The sequence below is a fragment of the Protopterus annectens genome, chromosome 8.part0 (assembly GCF_019279795.1).
Source record: "Protopterus annectens isolate FY-2018-M chromosome 8.part0, PAN1.0, whole genome shotgun sequence".
Taxonomy (NCBI): Eukaryota; Metazoa; Chordata; order Ceratodontiformes; family Protopteridae; genus Protopterus; species Protopterus annectens.
The window spans coordinates 1104007174-1104026508 of NC_056741.1; the positions used below are offsets into that span (position 1 = coordinate 1104007174).

Below are 19335 nucleotides of genomic sequence, written 5' to 3' on the forward strand. Positions count from 1 at the left end.
CCTTAACTCAAGTGGATGCTCTTCTGGCCATGAGAGCCATAGAGCCTGTTCCACTCTCGGAAATGGGAAAAGGGTTTTATTCAAGGCTGTTTCTGGTTCCCAGAAAAAACTCATGGAGACCTATTCTGGACCTTTCTGTGTTAAACACCTTTTTGGAAATTCCAAAGTTCAAGATGCTTACTCTGCAACAGCTAATTCCAATGCTCTCTCAGGACACCTGGATGGTGACATTGGACTTAAAGGAAGCCTATTTGCATATCCCTATCAGACAAGAATGCAGGAAATTCCTCAGGTTCGAGGCACTTTCAATTCTCTGTTTTGCCCTTTGGTTTATCTACTGCGCCCAGAGTCTTCACCAAGTGCCTGGCACCAGTAGTAGCTTGCTGCAGACTTCAGGGGATCCAGATTTACCCCTATTTGGACGACTGCCTTATTCAGGCAGACAGCAAAGATCTTCTGCTTCAACATCTGGACTTTGTTCAACGTCTTCTCCTACTACTGGGATTCTCAGTGAACATAAAAAAAATCACATTTGATCCCTTCTCAAAAAATGGTATTCTTGGGAGCCCTCTTAAATACAACCTTACAAAGGGCCTACCTCACTCCAGAAAAACAAACTCAGCTGGCTTCTACTTTCAACACCTTGGCAACTCTAGATCAGCTCACTGCAAGGAAATTCCTGCAGGCTCTGGGCTACATGGCTTCCTGCATTCTGTTGATTCCAAACGCAAGGCTTCACATGAGAAAGCTTCAATGGTATCTGAAAAGTGTATGGTCACAGCATTACCACGATCTGGATGTTCTGATTCCTCTGATCCCCTGCCTCCAGAAGGAGTTCCTCTGGTGGTCCAGGGCATGCATTTTAAACGAAGGAAAACCTTTTAGTCTCCCTCAACCTACTCAAATCTTAACCACGGACGCCTCGGATTATGCTTGGGGAGCACACTTTCTAGACAACTGCCAGCAGGGAACCTGGACAAAGGACCATCTTCACTGGCATATCAATCTGAAGGAAATGTTGGCAGTTCAAAATGCCCTTTCAGCCTTCAAAAACCTTTTACAACCAGGGCCTCTGTTAATTCGCACAGACAACACCACGGTCATGTGGTACATCAACAAGCAGGGGGGTTCTCATTCTTACCCCCTTTGCAGACTAGTTATGGGTTTATGGGACACTGCTCTAAGTTTGAATCTGCATCTCCAGGCTCAATTCATTCCAGGGAAACAGAATCTCTTGGCAGACAGCCTAAGCAGAAACATTTCAGATCCTCACGAATGGATGCTAGACACCAACTTGTTCAACAGGATAACTGCAGTTTGGGGATGTCCCCAGATAGATCTGTTTGCATCCCATCTCAATCATCAGCTGCCTCGCTATTGCACCAGGTCCTTCCACAAAACAGCTTGGAGAGTGGATGCCCTGTCCTTCAGCTGGAGAAGTCTTTCAGCATATGCCTTCCCTCCTCTTCCTCTACTGCCTCGAGTACTACTGAAGATAAAGCAGGACAAGCCCAAGTTCCTCATTCTGATTGCTCCAAATTGTTTGGTATCCAACCTTAAAGCTCCTGTTCTTGGGGCCTCCTTGGATTCTTCCACTGTACCCTTCGCTTCTGTCCCAGCATCAGGGTCATTTACTACATTCCAACCTCAAGACCCTTTGCTTGGCAGCTTGGCTCTTCAAAGGAATTTGATTGCCTCTAGTCTTCCCAAACAAGTTTTGGATGTTCTTTTGGAAGCTAGACGGCCTAGCACTAGGAAATCTTATGCCTCTAAATGGAAGAGGTTTTCTATTTGGATGCAGGACCGAGGCTCTGATCCTCAGGTTCCTGATCTCTCCTCTATTTTGCTTTACCTTTTGGAACTTTTATCTAAGGGTCTTTCCTTTTCTTCCATTAAGATTCATGCTTCTGCTATCTCCATTTCAGTTCTGATCCTCCTGTTTTTCCCATCCTTTGGTGAAGCAGTACTTGAGAGGGCTCAAGGACCCTCCTGTCCCTGCATGGGATCTTAATTATGTTTTAGAAAAACTTACTTTGCCTCCTTTTGAGCCTGCTGCATCTTCAGATATTAAGTTTCTATCTTGGAAGACTGTTCTTTTGTTAGCATTGACCTCTGCCAGAAGGGTCTCTGAGTTGCAAGCTCTCATGGCTGTGGAACCATACCTTATTTTCCATCAGGACAGAGTATCCTTGAGGACCAATCCTACTTTCATGCCCAAGGTGATTTGAAAGTGGCCTTGAACCAGACAATTCACCTTCCTACTTTCTTTCCAAATCCTCAAAATAAAGGGAAAGGATTTTGCATTCATTGGATGTGCACAGACAGTTACGATTTTACTTGGACAAGACTAAAGATTTCAGAAAGTCTAACCAATTGTTTGTTTCCTTTGCCTCCAGTTCTCTTGGGAAACCTATTTCTAAACAGACTATTTCCAAATGGATTGCTTATGGAATTAGATTTTGTTACACCCATCATGGGAAACAGTTTCCAGGGACCATTAGAAGTCATTCCACTAGAGCAGCTGCTACTTCTACAGCTTTCCTCAGAGGAGTTCCTACCAAGGATATCTTAGAAGCTGCCACTTGGAGTTCTGTGCATACATTTTCCAAGCACTACAATCTCCCCTTGTTTTCTAAGTCTAGGGCAGGCTTTGCCTCTGCTGTCTTGCAGGGTATTCTTGCCTCCCCTTCTTCTATCTAAAGCCTCCTCCCTCTCTACACTGCTTTGGGATTCCACCCTACAGTTATGACTGCAACAGTGAAACACGAAGAACATAGTACAGTTGTGTACACCTACCATAAATGTAGATGTTAGAGTGTCTTCACTGTTGCAGTCGGGGTTTCCCTCCCTCCTATCCCCTCTTTTTCTCTTATTTGTGGTGTATTTGTGTTACCTTGTTGGATTCATATTTTGATTTGTTGGGGACTTCTGACATCTAGGGCAAGAAAGGCTGGAGAAGATGGCGTCGGCTGAGGGCTATGTACCAAGGCGTACTGAAGTCAGGATACTAGCTTATACAGCCGACGCCGGACCCAGACTTTGGGATTCTGGCCGACCTCGGGCTGCCTGCCGGCAGGAACACCCTACAGTTATGACTGCAACAGTGAAGACACTCGAACATCTACATTTATGGTAGGTGTACACAACTGTACTTTTCAGTGAATGTGAGTTTCAAGGGTAGCAAAGCTTACTGTTCATGTCAAGTCTGTTTTTATTGTGAGACTATTGTTTTGTTTAGCAAATGGCTATCAGTATTTGTGCTATGAAATTTGAAATAAAAATTGTAAATATCTCTATTCATTGCAGAAGTAAAGAAGAAAATAGTATGCAATCTAATGGCTTGGTTTGAACGGCCAAGTAAATGGGACAATGGAATGGCTTGGGGGACTTCTGCTGTGGGGGGGGGGGGGGTCCTGATCCATTACCCTGCTTAAGGCCCCACTTGATCATGATCCGACTCTGCTCTTCACTTTAGGCCTCCTGTTTCAGAGCCTGTCCCTCTGAAGAACATCAGACGTTCTTCGTGTTTCACTGTTGCAGTCGTCACACTTGGGTTATTTGCCTCTAGGTAGCCCTCAGTCTGTCCGAATACCAGAGACTTAGTATTTCTGCGTCGGTTGCTGTCGCTCCAGGACTGACGTTAGGTCGTCGGGGGGTATAAAAACAGACAACCGATGCCATTACATCAGAGTTTCTTGCCGAGGAGCCCAAAGCAGAAGTAGTTTGAACGAGTGCCGATCGGCCGCTACCTGAGTTTTCATTTCCAAATTGAATCCTCCTGAAGTCTTCTAAAGCTAAGTTACCCGTTGGGGATCCTTTTTTCTTGCTCTAACCAAAGTCAGAAAAAGATAACAATTGTCTCGCTTGTGGAAAGCAAATACCACACAGAGATTTCCATTCTTACTGCATCACCTGTTTAGGCTCAGACCACGACGTACCTCGCTCTCGGTTTTGTGCCTTGTTCAATGCTCGAACTATTCGTCGTTGGGGCCGTATTGTCGCTAAATACTTTCGCTCTCGATGTCCGTATTCCGAAATGGCTTCGGTAAGCCATCCGACTACCGATCTTCCGAAAAAACGTAAGGATAAGGATAAAGATAGAGACAGACTGCACAGGTCCAAAACTGCCAACCAAGCTTCCGTTAAGCTAGTTGCCAGTTTGCCGGTACTCAGTGAGGTGCTTTCGCAGCCCCTAATGCCCACTTCAGTGAATTTGCAGGCTGCTACCGAGACCCGTTCGGAGTCCGGTATGCCGCAAGACTCTTCTTCGACTATGGAACCTGCAGATGTCTGTACCTTGGATGTGTTCGGAGCTGCTGAGTAGGCACTGGCTTCTGAGGAAGTTCTTCGCACTACCAATATTCGACACTAACCAACGACTCATTTCCCGTCTTCAGTTCTGTCTAAAACTACTGCGTTTCTAAGGCCAAGAGTATGAGCTACGCCTAAAAAAAAACGACGACCCAAACTCAAGCACCTGCTTCCTTGCCACAACACCAGATGCTTAAAATGGCAGAAGACCTGATTTATGCTGATTAGGTAGATCAGATACCTCAGAGTCGTTGAACGTTTGGTCTGTTACAGCTGCTGGGGACAGGTCTCTTTCTCTGATTATAAAGACATGCCTTTATCTGCTTATGGGGATTCAGATGCAGAGGAGTCCATACCCTATGCTTCTCCTCCAGAGGATTTTTCTTTTGATAAAACCAAAACCTTACATACTTTGAGAGCATTTCCACTGGGAATGCCAAGACTATCCTCAGTCCAAAAAGAGACTCAGAGAATTTCTAGATTTGCCACAACATAGAACTGTAGCAATACCCCCAGTTCTAGATGTTGTGGATGATGTCTTTATGGAATCCAGTCTTAACTCCTGATATTTTACCACCTGCTCCTAGGAAACCAGACGGGTACTACAGAATTCCTGACTCTCACAAATTCCTTTTCAGAAGTCCTACTGCTGACCCAGAGATCATCTCCCAGGGGCCTAAAAGGTATCAAAGCAACTATAGCTAAGATTCCCACCCCTTCAGACAGGGATTTCAGAGTTTAAGACAGATGGGGTAAAAAGGTATACACCTCCACAACTCTCACCATTAGGGTATTGAATTGCCAGTTTCACATGCTGAAGTATCGGCAACTTGGTAAGCAAAAATTAGCTGCCTTTACAGACTGTGCAGAAAATAAGGAATTACAAGAGCTTATGCATTCTGCAAGCCAAGTCAGCAAGCATACTTTGCAGTGTGGCTTTGATGCCCTAGACGCATCTTGCAGCGCAGCAGTCACTGGTTCTGTACTGAGAAGGCATGCTTGGCTTAAGGAGCAGACCTTGCCAGACCATGTTAAATCAAAATTACTAGATGCTCCTTTGAACAAGAATAACCTGTTTGGCAACAAACCAGAAGAGATGTTCATTGTGTTATACTGCTGCAGTCATCACACTTGGGTTATCCTGCCGTCAGGCGGTCCCGCAGTCTGCCGAATCCCAAAGTCTTGGTCCGGCGTTGGTTGTCGTCACTTCTTTCCTGACGTCAGAGCGACGGGGATAAAAGAGGCAGCCGACGACGTTTTCTTCAGTCTTTCTTGCCGCGCGGTGCCCCAAGCAGAAGCAGTTCGCAAGTGCCGGTCGGCTAGCTCCTGAGATTTTCTAATCGAATTTCAGCCCGAAATCTTCTCTAAAACTAAGTACCCCGTTCGGGAAACTTTTCTTGCCACAGACCGATGTCAGACAAAGTTAATAATTGCATTTCTTGTGGGAAGCAAATACCTCATAAGGATTTTCATTCTTATTGTATTCCTTGCCTAGGCCCAGACCACGACGTCTCTGGTTGTCGGTTTTGTGCTAGGTTCAACAAACGTACAATCAAGCGTCGGGCAGATTTCGCCTGACATTATTTTGGCAGAAAATTTAACTATAGCATGTCGTCGGAGCAACCGAAATCAGCAATGATTAAAAAATGCAAGGATAAGGACAGGCAACCAAGACCAGATACCGAGGCCTCAGCAAGGCCTGCGTCCGGTTCTCCGGTTTTCAGCGAGGCGCCTACGCAGCCCCTGACTACCGCTGATTTAGAAATTCTGACGGCCTCCCAGACCGAATCAGCTGGGCCTCAGGAGCCGGTTCCATCTCACCCCTCTGACGCCAACCCTGACGGTGATACGGAGATTTTGGACAGGCCTTCGGTTTCTGAAGGTGTCTTCAAACCGACAGCTATCTCTATTAAGTCTTATGCTAAACTTAAAGCCCCCTTAAAAGTTTGGAAACCGGGTCCACAGACCCCCCCCCCCACAGGCCCCTATGCCTAAAAAACAGATGCTTAAGATGGCTGAGGATTTAATTACCCTCATCAGGGGTTCACAACCCCCTCCTGACAAAAGGCCTAGACTGGAGGAAGATTATCCTTCCTCTGACCAAGCATCCATTTCCTCAGCTAACAGCCCCCTCAAGGCCATCTCAGACTAGACCCAAGGGAAACTGACCCCCCCCAGACTACAGTCTCAGGGTATGCAGAGATCTAAGCAATGGCATGCCTCCACTTCAAATACAGGGAGTGCTAAGCCACCCCCTTATGGAAAGAATTCACAATGACTTCTCCACTCCTCCTCACCTCTGCCCAACTGCTCATCCCCCTAGCAGGAAAACTTGCCTATCGCAAAAAACTGGATTTCCATCACCAAAGCCCGATGGGTCCTCAACATAGTGTTCCAGTGGTACAAATTTTACTTCCACTCCCTGCCAACCCGAAAAGGGTTCCCAGATCTACCTCCAAACTAGTGGGCAGAGGCACAAAGCCAAGTTCAATACCTACTCTCCATAAGGGCAATTCAGCCTGTTCCTGCAGAACAGATAGGCCAAGGGTTCTATTCCAGACTTTTCCTGGTACCCAGAAAAGAGGGCACTTGGCGCCCAATCCTAGATCTCTCCATTCTAAACACCATCCTGATGGTACCAAAATTCAAAATGCTCATCCTTCAGAAGCTGCTTCCTGTGCCTGGTTAGCCACCCTAGACCTAAAAGAAGCCTGTCTGCACATCCCTATCAGGGACTTGTGCAGGAAATACTTACGCTTCAGGGCAGGATCTATGCATTATCAGTTCTGTGCACTTCCTTTGGCTTATCCACTGCTCCCAGAGTATTCACAAAATGCCTGGCTCTAGCGATTGCCTACTGCACACAGAGAAAAATTCAAATTTACCTGTACTTGGACGACTGCCTGATTCAGGCAGACAGTCAGGAATTGCTGTTGCGATACCTGACATTTGTAAAGAACCTTGTAACCTCCCTGGGGGTACACTATCAACGCAAAGAAATCAAAACTAGTCCCCAGTCAAAAGGTTGTATTCCTGGGAGCAAGCTTAGACACTGCATCCCAGATGGCATTCCTTACTCCAGAAAAACAAGCCTATCTGACAGGCTACTTCACTCAAATGGCCACCAGAATCCAGCTATCCGCAAGAAAAGTCTTTCAGGCCCTAGGGTGCATGGCCTCTTGCAGTCTACTAATTCCATATGCCAGACTGCATATGAGGAAACTTCAATGGTACTTAAAAAGTCTTAGGTGCCAACATTCTTAGGACCTGGAAATTGTCATTCCTATCATACCTTGTCTAAGGACAGAGTTTCTTTTGGTGGGCAGCAGCATGCAACCACAACAAGGGACTTCCCTTTACTCAACCTCACGCCGCCCAGACCATAACCACAGACGCATCAGACTATGCCTGGGGCGGCACACCTAGATGACAAGTGCATTCAGGGCCACTGGAGCCCAAGTCAAATTCATCTGACCCCTGTTAATAAAACAGTCAACACCACAGTTATGTGGGACATCAACAAGAAGGGAGGAACCCACTCTGCAGGCTAGCCATGGCCCTGTGGAACACAGCACTGGACATGCAAGTCCATCTGCAAGCTCAATTCCTGCCAGGCAAACGAAACTCACTGGCAGACGACTTAAGCAGAATTTTCCTAGACCCACACGAGTGGCAATTAGAGCCCAGCACCTTCAGCCTTCTGACTCAGAAATGGGGGACCCCAGAGGTGGACCTCTTTGCCTCCCCCTGCAATCACCAGCTCAACAAATTCTGCACTAGGACACCTCACAGCAGGACCTGGAAAGTGGATGCCCTATCCTTCCAGTGGGTAAACCTCTCGATCTATGCATTTCCCCCTCTGTCCCTTCTCTCAAGAATATTGCTCAAGATAAGACAGGACAGACCAAGGACAATCCTGATTGCCCCAGACTGATCACGCCAGCAGTGGCACTCACTGCTGTGCAGCCTGTCACCCGTGCCACTCTGGCACCTCTCCCAGAGCCCGACCCTCCTCACTCAACTGGGAGGACAGATCTTGCATCCGCAGGTGCAAACCTTGAATCTTGCAGCCTGGCTTATTCCTTGAATTCTCCCCAAGTGACCAGTCTAAGCAAGCAGGTGCTAGATGTCATTTTTGAAGCCAGAAAACCCAGTACAAGGAAATCCTATGTGGATAAGTATAAAAGTTATTGCTCCTGGATTCAATCTAAAGGAGAGGACACAGCACTGCCCTCCCTACCTCTAATCATTGATTACCTAGCAGATCAACTCCACAGAGGTCTATCCTTCTCCTCCATTAAAATCCATGCCTCTGCCATCTGGGCTCATTACAACACTGAGCCACCTCTCTTCTCTCACCCTCTCATCGAACAATTCCAGTGAGGGGCAAACAACTTAAGGCCACCAAGGAGAGCACCCACCCCTGCTTGTGACCTTAACTTTGTACTGGAAAAGCTCATACTACCCCCCTTTGAGCCTGCAGCATCAGCAGAGTTAAAATTCCTCTCTTGGAAAACAGCTTTGCTTGTGACCATCACTTCAGCTAGAAGAGTGAGCTACAAGCACTCATGGCTGTGGAACCCTTTATTATTTTTAATGCTGACAGGGTCTCCCTCAGGACTAATACTTCCTTTATGACTAAAGTGGTGTCAAGTGTTGTTCTCAATCAGTCTGTCCATTTGCCAACATTCTTTCCTAATCCTCAAAATAAAAGGGAAAGTATCCTGCACTCCTTGGACATACACAGACAGCTCAGATTCTACCTGGATAGGACTAAGCCCTTCAGGAAGTCTGACCAGTTACTTCTCAATTTTGCACCAGGGGCAGAAGGCAAGGCCATTTCAAAACATCCAATTTCCCAATGGCTAGCACAATGTATCCATTTCTGCTACAAACACCATGGGAAGCCTACCCCTCAGGGGGTCAGCAGGACACATTCCACTAGGGCAACTTCTACCTCTACAGCATTCCTCAGGGGAGTCCCTATCAGGGACATTCTAGAAGCTGCTACCTGGAGTTCTGTACACATATTCACCAAGCATTGCCACCTGCCTATATTTTCCAAATCCAGGGCGGGTTTTGCAGCAGCAGTCCTGCAGGTCATACTAGCCAGACCAAACTCTTCTTGAGTGCCTCCACCCTTTCTTCAGCTTTGGGAATTAACCCAAGTGTGATGACTGCAACAGTGAAACACGAAGAACGTAGTACAGTTGTGTACACTTACCATAAATGGAGATGTTCGAGTGTATTCACTGCTGCAGTCCTGGTTTTCCTCCCTCCAGCTCCCTTTTCTCTCTCTCTCCCCTCTCTGTGTATATTACTCTTCCCCTTACAGGGTTATTGGTATTTACTTTTTACTGGTGGTGATTTTCCCACCATAGCTTAGCTCCCTGTTGGGGGGCTCCTGACATTTGGAGCAAGAAAAACTGATGTAATGGCGTTGACTGCCGGTTTTTATATCCCTGACGACCTGACGTCAGTCCTGGAGCAACAGCAACCGACGCAGAAATGCTGAGTCTCTGGTGTTCAGGCCGATTGAGGGCTACCTGTAGGCAGATAACCCAAGTGTGATGACTGCAACAATGAATACACTCTAACATCTACATTTATGGTAAGTGTACACAACTGTACTTTTATGTGGTAAATTGTACTGTTTTGCACTTTGAGCCATCTAGTTCTCTGTGTGTGAGGTTTCTGTCCTGGAAGACCCATTGTATAGGGCTCATTGCTCTTGTCAAGAGGATTTCGGAACTGCAGACTGTTTTTCAGCATGTGTATTTAATTTTCCACTGGAACTGTCTAGCACTCAGAACAAACCATCTTTCACACCAAAAGCTGCCATTGAAGTCTTCTTTCCTAAATATTTTAACAGTAGTGAATATCTTGTTAATTGCATGGATGTCCATAAACAGACCGTATTTTGGATAATCAGTTGCTTGTGCCCTTTGCCAAGTAAGAAAGCTTTCTAGATGGTTATCTAACTACATTAAAAATTGTCACGATAAACATAAAAGGTATTTCCTGCAACTCCTGGGCCCATTGTATTTCCTGCAACTCCTAGGGCCCATTGTATTTCCTGCAACTCTTAGGGGCCATTGCTTTTTAACATAGTGCCATTATACAATTTGCAGTGCTGCAGCCTGGTCTTCCCTGAGGACCTTTCTTCCAAGTCTGCTGTCATCAATGGTATTTTCCTGTGATGGCGCTATCCATGAGGTTTAGCTAGGGACTGTCTATCCTTGAAATCTTCTTAGAAAGTGTGAACATTAAGTACTTAATATAGTAATAAATCTGAAGGTCCGTCTTCAGCAATATACCCTCCATCCTTTTCCCCACCTGTGTCATTTCTTGTCTCTCATCTTAACACTCGAACAGAATTGGGGATTGTGGCTTATGTGGGGATTGATGAGGAGGAGAATTCCACGCAGCTTAGGAAAGTTTCACCTGCTAAGCTATCCTGATGTCTGGTGTAAATCCTAGAGGCTATTGATGCTGGACAGACCTATCAACCACTTATTGCAAGAAATCTGGACAAAACCTAAAGTAATGGGGGAACAAAGGCCCAAAACTAAGGACAGATTTTAAACTGTTGCTCTTACAAATTTTGAAAGTTGCTAGAATAACGGGGTTTGTATTGGCATATGTTTTCTGAAGGATGTGAAGTCTGAAACTCAAATGTATTGTTTTGTTACTACAATCCTCAATGATTATTCCGCATAAAACGTGTGGTTTTCTGGCAAGACTAAATATACGAGTCAAAAATTTGGATAGTTGAGAGGTATTGCGCTGGACCACCTCTCATTTGTCATCATGGTAAATAAAATTTTCATGCATCATTCCTGTAAACGTGCAGCAGTGTTAAAGTTTGATCAACTTTAATAAACTGCAAACTTTTTATTAGTTTCACACATCATATTGGGTATTTCATATTCATCATATAAATTACATACAAGTCACAGGGTTGACAGCACTTTTCTTGCCTCATGTTTGAAAAAGAGCTTCCATTTTAATTGTCTATATCTGTTCTCTAAGTATGTTAACACTTGGAATGGATGTGGAATGGCTCTTGGAATACATGTTGAGCCGTGTAGTGGAAGCGGTTATAAAGCAGTTGAACAATGTGTAGTAATACTTAGATTTCAGTATTTGCTGAAGAAAGGTTTAAATTTCATTTGTTTACAATAGCTTCCATCATTTTTGCCCCACTCTATTTGCAGTCTGATGTTTTCAGTTATTATGTTTGTTTTACAGTTCTTTGTAACTTCATTTTTTTTTTACTGTCAGAAGTAAAACACTCGTGAAGATATCTGCCACATACTGTTAGGAGCATCTGTACGGTTTGTATGGCAGTATCCACAAATTAATTCAGCCTTTGAAATGGTCATTGCCATCTCTGCTGTTTTCTTCCAGTTCATTCTGCTTCACTTTGTCTGTCGAATCAATGAATTTTGTGCTGCCTGAATCTCAGTGGTCATTTCATCCCTCAACATTGCTTTTGTCAGTCTGCCTGACTCAGCCTCCTAGAAGAACACATGCATGCATCTTGGATAAGAGGAAGTCTTCTGCATCATCTGTTCCTTTTTTTCTTATAAGAAAAAGGCTGTGCCATGCAAGGGGAGAAGCCTTCTAGCTGGGAAAAAGCGGCATATTTTGGACAATCGCATCTGTGATGCCCTGGGAGGGTAGATATTTCTTTTGGCTCCTGTCTTGCTCCAACCTGTGGAAATCCACAGGAATATCCCAGTAGAAGGAGAAGCGACGGGTGAGCTTGTGTTGCAACAACAATCCTACTGGAACTTCTGCTGTTATGCTAAGTGTCAGTTGCAGCAGAATTCCTGATGTACAGGAAGACTCGTATAGCTACATCAGGAATTGGGAGGTGAAAAACCTCAGCAGCTAACTTGTGTAGCTCTTTAGTTGAGACCTTACAGGACAGCAGTCCCAAACTGTGCTCTACTCCTGGATTGTAGATTCATCTGATAGTGTCTTGAAAATGCATGGATAGAGGAACAGTTAATTTGCATTGCAAATAGTGTCAGATATAGGAGCAGATGCAATCATAGAAAATGCCCTGATTTGCCTATCAAAGGCCCTTCATGCTCCTTTATTTATGGGGTTAGTCACTTACACCCTGTGTTGCCCTCTATTTCTTGGACAAAGACCGTAAATAACTTCTCTATGAGTGGAAGAGAGTTTGTACTGTCTGTGACTGTGTGTCATTAGCCAAAAAGTGCTTCAGTTAAAGTCTTGAAGACCTATGATGTTAGGGTTGTTGATTCCTGGATGCTGATGTGGTTAACATACAGCCTTCCAGTGTCTCTGGTTTTGAGGAATGTGGTCTGCTAGGGACAGGAGCATTCTGTGTCCAGGCTGTTCTTATCCATTCTGACACATTTTGCTGGTCTGTCTGACCTCTGCTCCAGCAGCCCTTGGGCCAGGGATTTTGTACTGTTGACACCAGGAGGATGGACAACATTCTGAAGAATGCTGCTTCAAGGAGTGCTGACTTTGTGGCACCTATCTTAGGATGACATGCTAGCTGCTGTCATGTCCATTTCCAGAGGAGTAAGATAGAGGCTGTCAGGAGAAATGGGTTTGACTAACTAAAACTGGGTAACCATGTTATTGCTTGAGGTGTCCTTGGGTCATGTGGTACAAAAGAACTGCTTTCCACTCTGTCATTACCCTTTCCTTCTTGTAGCAGATCGTTCTTCATTGGAGGAAGCGTTTCCCTGATGGGAAGGATTGCTTAGATTCATTATAGTTTCCAGTTGTTTGTGCATCCCCAACACTCACAGCTTGAACTGTGTTATTCTCTGGATTTTCTTATTAAAACCCACACAGATCTGGCAGTTACCTAAAAGACGAGATGCTACTAAGCCAAAAAAGCACTTTGTATTTGAGTCTTTGTATAGGCTTTGATGCCCACAGTCATACACAGTTATTTCAGGTCAGTACAAAGAATGTCCCAAGACTCTGGAAATTTTAATAGCAAAAATAAATACTAACACATTAGGGGTAGAATTTGTTTTTTTTTTTTTTTTTTTTTTGCCAGTGGAGCATAAAATTTTATGAAAAAAGTCTGTAGAAGGAAGCTTTGGGTTAGTGGCTTGACTTGAGAGATTACAAACTTTTTTTGTTGTAATGCGCATACAGCTAAGTCAAAAAGCAAAAAAAAAAGACTTGTAAAATGGCAGGGTAGACTGTTTTTTCTTGAAGGCTTGCATCCCCAAGTGGTGAGGCATTTACCTGCAGCCTTACATGTGGAGGTCTCTGAAAGCTGGACCAATACCCCACGGCTAATTCCCATATGTCATGTTTTCTTCTGTAACAGTGATCCATGTGAAAAACACCTACTAATATGCCCACTTTGTGCCAGGTCTCTGCAGTGAAGATGTTTCAGATTAGTTTCCAAGGTATGCATCTCCTGGAACCAGCTATGAAACTTTTTTAGGACTGCTTACTGATCAAGCCTTTTTGGGGTGAAATTCAGAAAGAGGTTGGAGCTAAATTCAATTTCAGTAAGCTGTCTTCATGTGACAATGCAGACTGAATGTTTTAAGAGGAATTTATAAAAAGCAAATGCTTCTCATGGCACTTTCTGTAAGTTTGGCTGTACTGGAATGTTGGAAACGACAACAAGCCAGACATTTAGGCTTCTGATGTGATATATAATGCAAGGTAAACTACTCATGTTTTACCCTTGTAGGGGACACGTGAAGGAGTACACCTTGCTTGACCAGTGATGCTGTTCAGAAAATGCCAGGAGAGGAGCAGGAAGCATGGATGCTGTCTGTATAAAGCCCAAAGTGTTGTAGGTCTGACATTGTACTCAGTCTGTGTACATAGTGTGGTGCAGTATGAGCAGCGCAGGACCGAGTAAAGCTTCTACTAAGAGGATGTTTGTTTGCATTTGTTCTTTAGGGCACATTTAAAGTTAACGTGTTAGTAAAATAGTATCTAGCCAGGGAGAGGTTTTTTGAATGTATATTAGTAAAGAGATCATAATGAGGTAGGTCAAGTATAACTTGCTGTAGGTGTATTATTTACTCTTATAACTGCAGGGAGTTGAGCAATACTTTTGTAATTTCATTTTAAATATTAGATGACTGCATTTTGTAACTGGAAAATGCAGAAGCCTGTGTATGTGTCATAGAAAGAAAATTTGAATTTACAGTAGATATGTTTCCCTTTACCCATTTACTTTTTCGATGTTAAGATTTTTTTCTTCTGAAAACTCAATAAAATGCACTGTTACAAAAAAAGTTTTCATTGTTGCTAAATATTTGAAAGTAAGGAGAATCTGTGCAGTATTGTGTTGATTAGAGGTTTAAGGGTGAATGCAATATATAATAATCAGAACTGCTGCAGTAATAAGCTTTTGATTTGGTGTTAAATTGTAACATTCTTTAATACTAGTCTTGGTTTTGTAATTCCATTTTGTTAACAGTTGTCTGATACTGAACTGATATTTGAAATGATTTTCTTACAGTTCGAGATTGCCACAGTAACCGAAGGAGGCGTTGAAATAGAAGGACCATTTTCCTCGGAAACAAACTGGGACATTGCACATATGGTCAGGTAAAGAGCATTCATTCCTAATGATTATAGATTTTGATAGCAACTGAATCTTTTTAACTGTGTTCAGATTTGGAAACAAGTCTCTGGTAGCCTTTGCCAAACCAAGTAGCTAGGTTCTGTCATAATTCCTTCCTTAGAACTCACTTTGTTGACACTACTATGCACTTGCAGATGTGGTTTCACTTCTGGAGAACGGCTTGTTAAGAGATTCCTTATTACCATCTGTCATTAGTAAATGCACTAAGACATGAAAGCTTTTTTAGGCAAAACATTTATTTTAAAAAATAGATTGTCAGTAAATCTGAACAAGATTAACGTGAATTCTCATAGTCCAAAAGCAGACTAATGTGGCAGAGTGCTACGTCCTTTTTATGCATGAAAACAGTATTCTGGAAAATTTTTTTCAATTATATTTCAAATCAGAACCTGTCAATATTGATGCATCTCAGCACTTTCTCATTGCAGTACTGTGTTGCCAGGATTTCGTCTGTGCAGTACACAACAAAACTGTATCCATTATGTAACATAGAACAAGGTCATATTATAATATTCCTTTTGTTTCATAACAAAGCAGTACTGTGAGCTTTTGTTTAGCGTGCATCATACAGTTACCGCACACATGCCTTTCATAATGCAGATGGGTTTCTGGTCTGAAGTACAGAAATCTATTTTGAAGTTCTAATATCTGAAATGATACTGCTAGAGAAATTTGGCACTCTATATTTCAGTATTCTGCTCAACACTGTTGTCTTAGACTTGCACTTCGCTTCTGTTACTAGTGTGTTGCAGACTTGCAGGATTATTTTGCCAATGTTTCAGAAATTGGTGCATGGTTTGAGGCTAGATGGGATCTTTGCGTGAGTGAGGAAAGGTAATGAAAGATGGATTTATTGGTGCCACCAAAGAAATTTAACATTAAATTAGATGGTTAACTCCATTAAAATATGAAGTGATTAACTTGCTGAAACATTCTTTTTGGTTGAAATGACAACATTTTTCTGAAGTGTTACATCAGGAAAAGGAATGTTAACTTTTACCACACAGAAAATTCTTAGTTAAGGTAGTTTTCCATAATTTTTTTCTGTCAAGATCCGTTAGGGCGTAGACATTTTCTAATTCCGTTATGGCTACCATAGAGACAAATTGTGTGTGTAGGAAACAAATATGTGTAAGTAAGCACATAGCCTAGTAAACACCTGTGAGAGTAACAACCACAAAGGCCTTTTTAAGCCTACCCATGTGTCCCAAATCTCTGACAAGTTCTAGTACCCTTGATAAGTGTAAGCAGAGGCTTAGGAGATGGGAGTGGGATAGCAGCACTATAAACACATCATAAATTGTCCTCTACACTGAAAACCTAAATGTAAAGGGAATGAACTAGATATATTTTATTCAGCAGGCTTTTTTTAATTAACTAATTACCCACTTTCACTTAATATTCCACTGTATGTGTCTCTCTCCTCTGTCTTCATACATCTTGCATTCATCAAAGGTAACATCATCTCTGCCTTTCGTGTTTTGCATTAGTGCAAACATGCATTGTAAACCTGCCCATTGTTAAAATGCTTGTAGCACACTTCCTTCATAAGGGTATGTTACACAGTCTAGAAAACTTTTGTGCAGTTGTGTTCATTCTTTCAAGCCATCATGCTCCAGCAGCAGAACACCTTTAAAAACATAGGCCATCTCATCTTCTTTGAATGGTATTTGCATTGGTGTTTCCTTTTTTTTTTGACCATTACCTACCTTGCACTTTCAAATACTACCATTCCACCTGTCCAAAAACACATTCAAAACAGTAGGAAAAGCAAGTTTATATTTCAGTTTTCTCCATTAGTGCTTCCTAATAGCCTCTGAGAATTGCAGTCACTGCTGTTGAGTAACCAGTGAGTAATCAGTTTTCACATATACAGGGCATACAGGTACAGGGAAATGTCTTCCTGGTTGCCATAACTATAGAGTAGTAGTTGCTCCCTTTCATAGTATGTATTCATTCACAACTGTCTGTAGTCTTGACATAAATTCAGGCTTCCCATACTTTACATTGGGTTCAGACTCTGATAATTTCTGTGCCATTTGAATTTGTATTGAGTTTTTGGAAGACCCAGCCCTCTGCTCTCTTTGTTTTTGCATAATCCAATAAATCTATGTCTTCTCCTCATTCTAGTACTCTAGCAAATCTTGCATTTCTTCCCTAGTGTAATCTTCCACTGTAATTAGCTGTTCCTCATCTCTGACTTGCTGAACATTCTTCACGGCCTTTTCTCTAACCTTGTAGTCAAGTCACAGTTTAATTGCCTTCATGTTGATTTGTTGATCATTCAAAAGCAAAGCATCTTCAAATTTGAGTGACTTCCATATGCCTCACATAACTAGCCAACAAACTAAGTGCTGCAAATCATGTAATCTCCTTAAACATCCATTATGTTTGATTGTGTTCTTATCAGCAGTACGTGCTTTCAAATTGGCTTGCACTTCCTCAGTCTCACTACTCATCCCCTCCTACAAGCACATTTTCAGCAGCTGTATTTTACATCTGTGAGTGGGGCAGCATCACCACAGCAGTTATATCCAGTAGTCCTGGTCAGCCTGAAGATGGTGCATTTGCAACCTCCTGGACAGAGCACATTTTTTTCAGGCTTCTGGCAGTGCCTTTTGAAGGCTTTCATGGCTGTGGAACCTCACACATCAAACCAGACTGATGTACAGAAGGGTTCCTCTATGGACCTCAAACATAGGAGCTGAGGTGTTGTTTCAAAAGGGGGAAATGGGATCCCCAGGATTCTATTTAGCAAGGAGGTTGAAGGCTTCAGTGTGGAAGACCAGCTTTCCTGCATGGATGAAAAGACTTACAGAGCAGATATCCTGGGGGGGGGGGTGAAATGGAGCAGCTTGCAGGCACCTGATGAGTCCTTCTCAATTTTAGAGGTTTTCCCTGAACAGTGGATGTTCTTCATAGTTCATTGTTGTAGTAATGGCCCTTGAGATTTCCTGCCATGCAGAAGACCAAGAAGACCAAGGCTTGAGTAAATATCTGATACTAGACCATCCTCAATAGCCAGGTGCATGCACCCCCTTCCTGTGTCCCTAGTTCAAAGGGTCATTCGCCAGTGCCATCTGTAGTTATTTCTTGATATTTGGAGTTCAGTACTATTTGTATGTATAAACGCTGCAACGAAGTATAAAAATCCAAAAACAAAGTTTAATTAGCGCTTTCGGAAGAAATGGTATCCTTCCTTCATCAGACAAACCAGTAACTAATACAACGTTCCTTAAATAAACTATTAATTGATCATCATTAATAGTTTATTTAAAGAACGTTGTATTAGTTACTGGTTTGTCTGATGAAGGAAGGATACCATTTCTTCTGAAAGCGCTAATTAAACTTTGTTTTTGGATTTTTATACTTCGTTGCAGCATTTTGGCATTCAGCTTTTACACTTCTGGCTTTTAGTTTTACTGGTTTGTCATGGTCTTTTTGGGCGATTTGTATGTATGTTTCAGTACATAAGTCCATCCCAAAGCCAGAAAGAATCAGATAAGTACCTTGTTGGAGGACTCTTATTCCTTGCTGTTTTACTGTTTCAGTAGATGTCAGAGAAAGTCCATTGTTTGAAGTGTGGAAGGTGACTTCCGCACAGGGGTTCTCTCTCACTGTTTTGTTCTGCATTGGTCTCTGGAGCTCATGGCATATGTTCATCTCTCTCCAGTGTACATTTGTAAACTCCGGTACCATTAAACCTAGAGTTGAGACCTTATAAAGGAACTTAAAATAAAAGAGATCTTACTCCTGGCCTGCGTATGCTGTGGTGTCTACCAGTCCTTTCTGCCAGGCTCACTAGAAAGAAGCATTCTAAGAAAGAGTGCTAAAGGAACTGGCAGCACAATTTTGGTGTCTGACAGCTTGCCCAAGGCTCAAGATTGTTGAAGGAGAGTACTTCCAACATGGCAGCACATTATTCAGCAGCTTAATTTCATCTTTCCCATCGTGGAAACAAGAAATAATGCCAGAGATACTGTCAGCTTGAGTAAAATTAAGGTACTTTCTAGTAAATACACTGCCTGGATGCCAGCAAAGAAGAAATTTGTAGAACCTGAAAAAAATAACCAGAAAAGGTGAAGAGAAAACACTGGATGGGAAAAATCCTGCAGCCTTTATAGCAAAAGGCAGTTCAAGCTTCAGCTTTAGTACAAGATTTGACCTGCAGTAATTGACAAGAAATAAATCCAGTGGACTCAGAGATGATTAAAATAAATGAAACATTGAAAGACTATATCAACTCAACTAACAAAAGGCTAGGAAATATAGAAGAAGCTTTAAGTAGCTATACAAATGAACTGATAAAACTGCAAAAATCAGCAGATGAAGTAAAGAAAAGGCTGGTTGATTGAGATTTCTCAAGAAGAGTTGTTTCAAAAAATGGTAGAATTAGAAGACCGAGC

General features: G+C 42.8%; 1 protein-coding gene across 1 annotated transcript in view; it reads left to right on the top strand.

The window, feature by feature from the left end:
- Positions 1-19335, top strand: part of PSMB4 (proteasome 20S subunit beta 4) — a 414203-nt gene that overhangs the window by 326360 nt on the left and 68508 nt on the right. The window contains exon 5 of the mRNA XM_044079370.1: positions 14804-14892. Within this exon, the coding sequence (XP_043935305.1) occupies positions 14804-14892 (89 nt within the window). The remainder of the gene's footprint in view (positions 1-14803; positions 14893-19335) is intronic.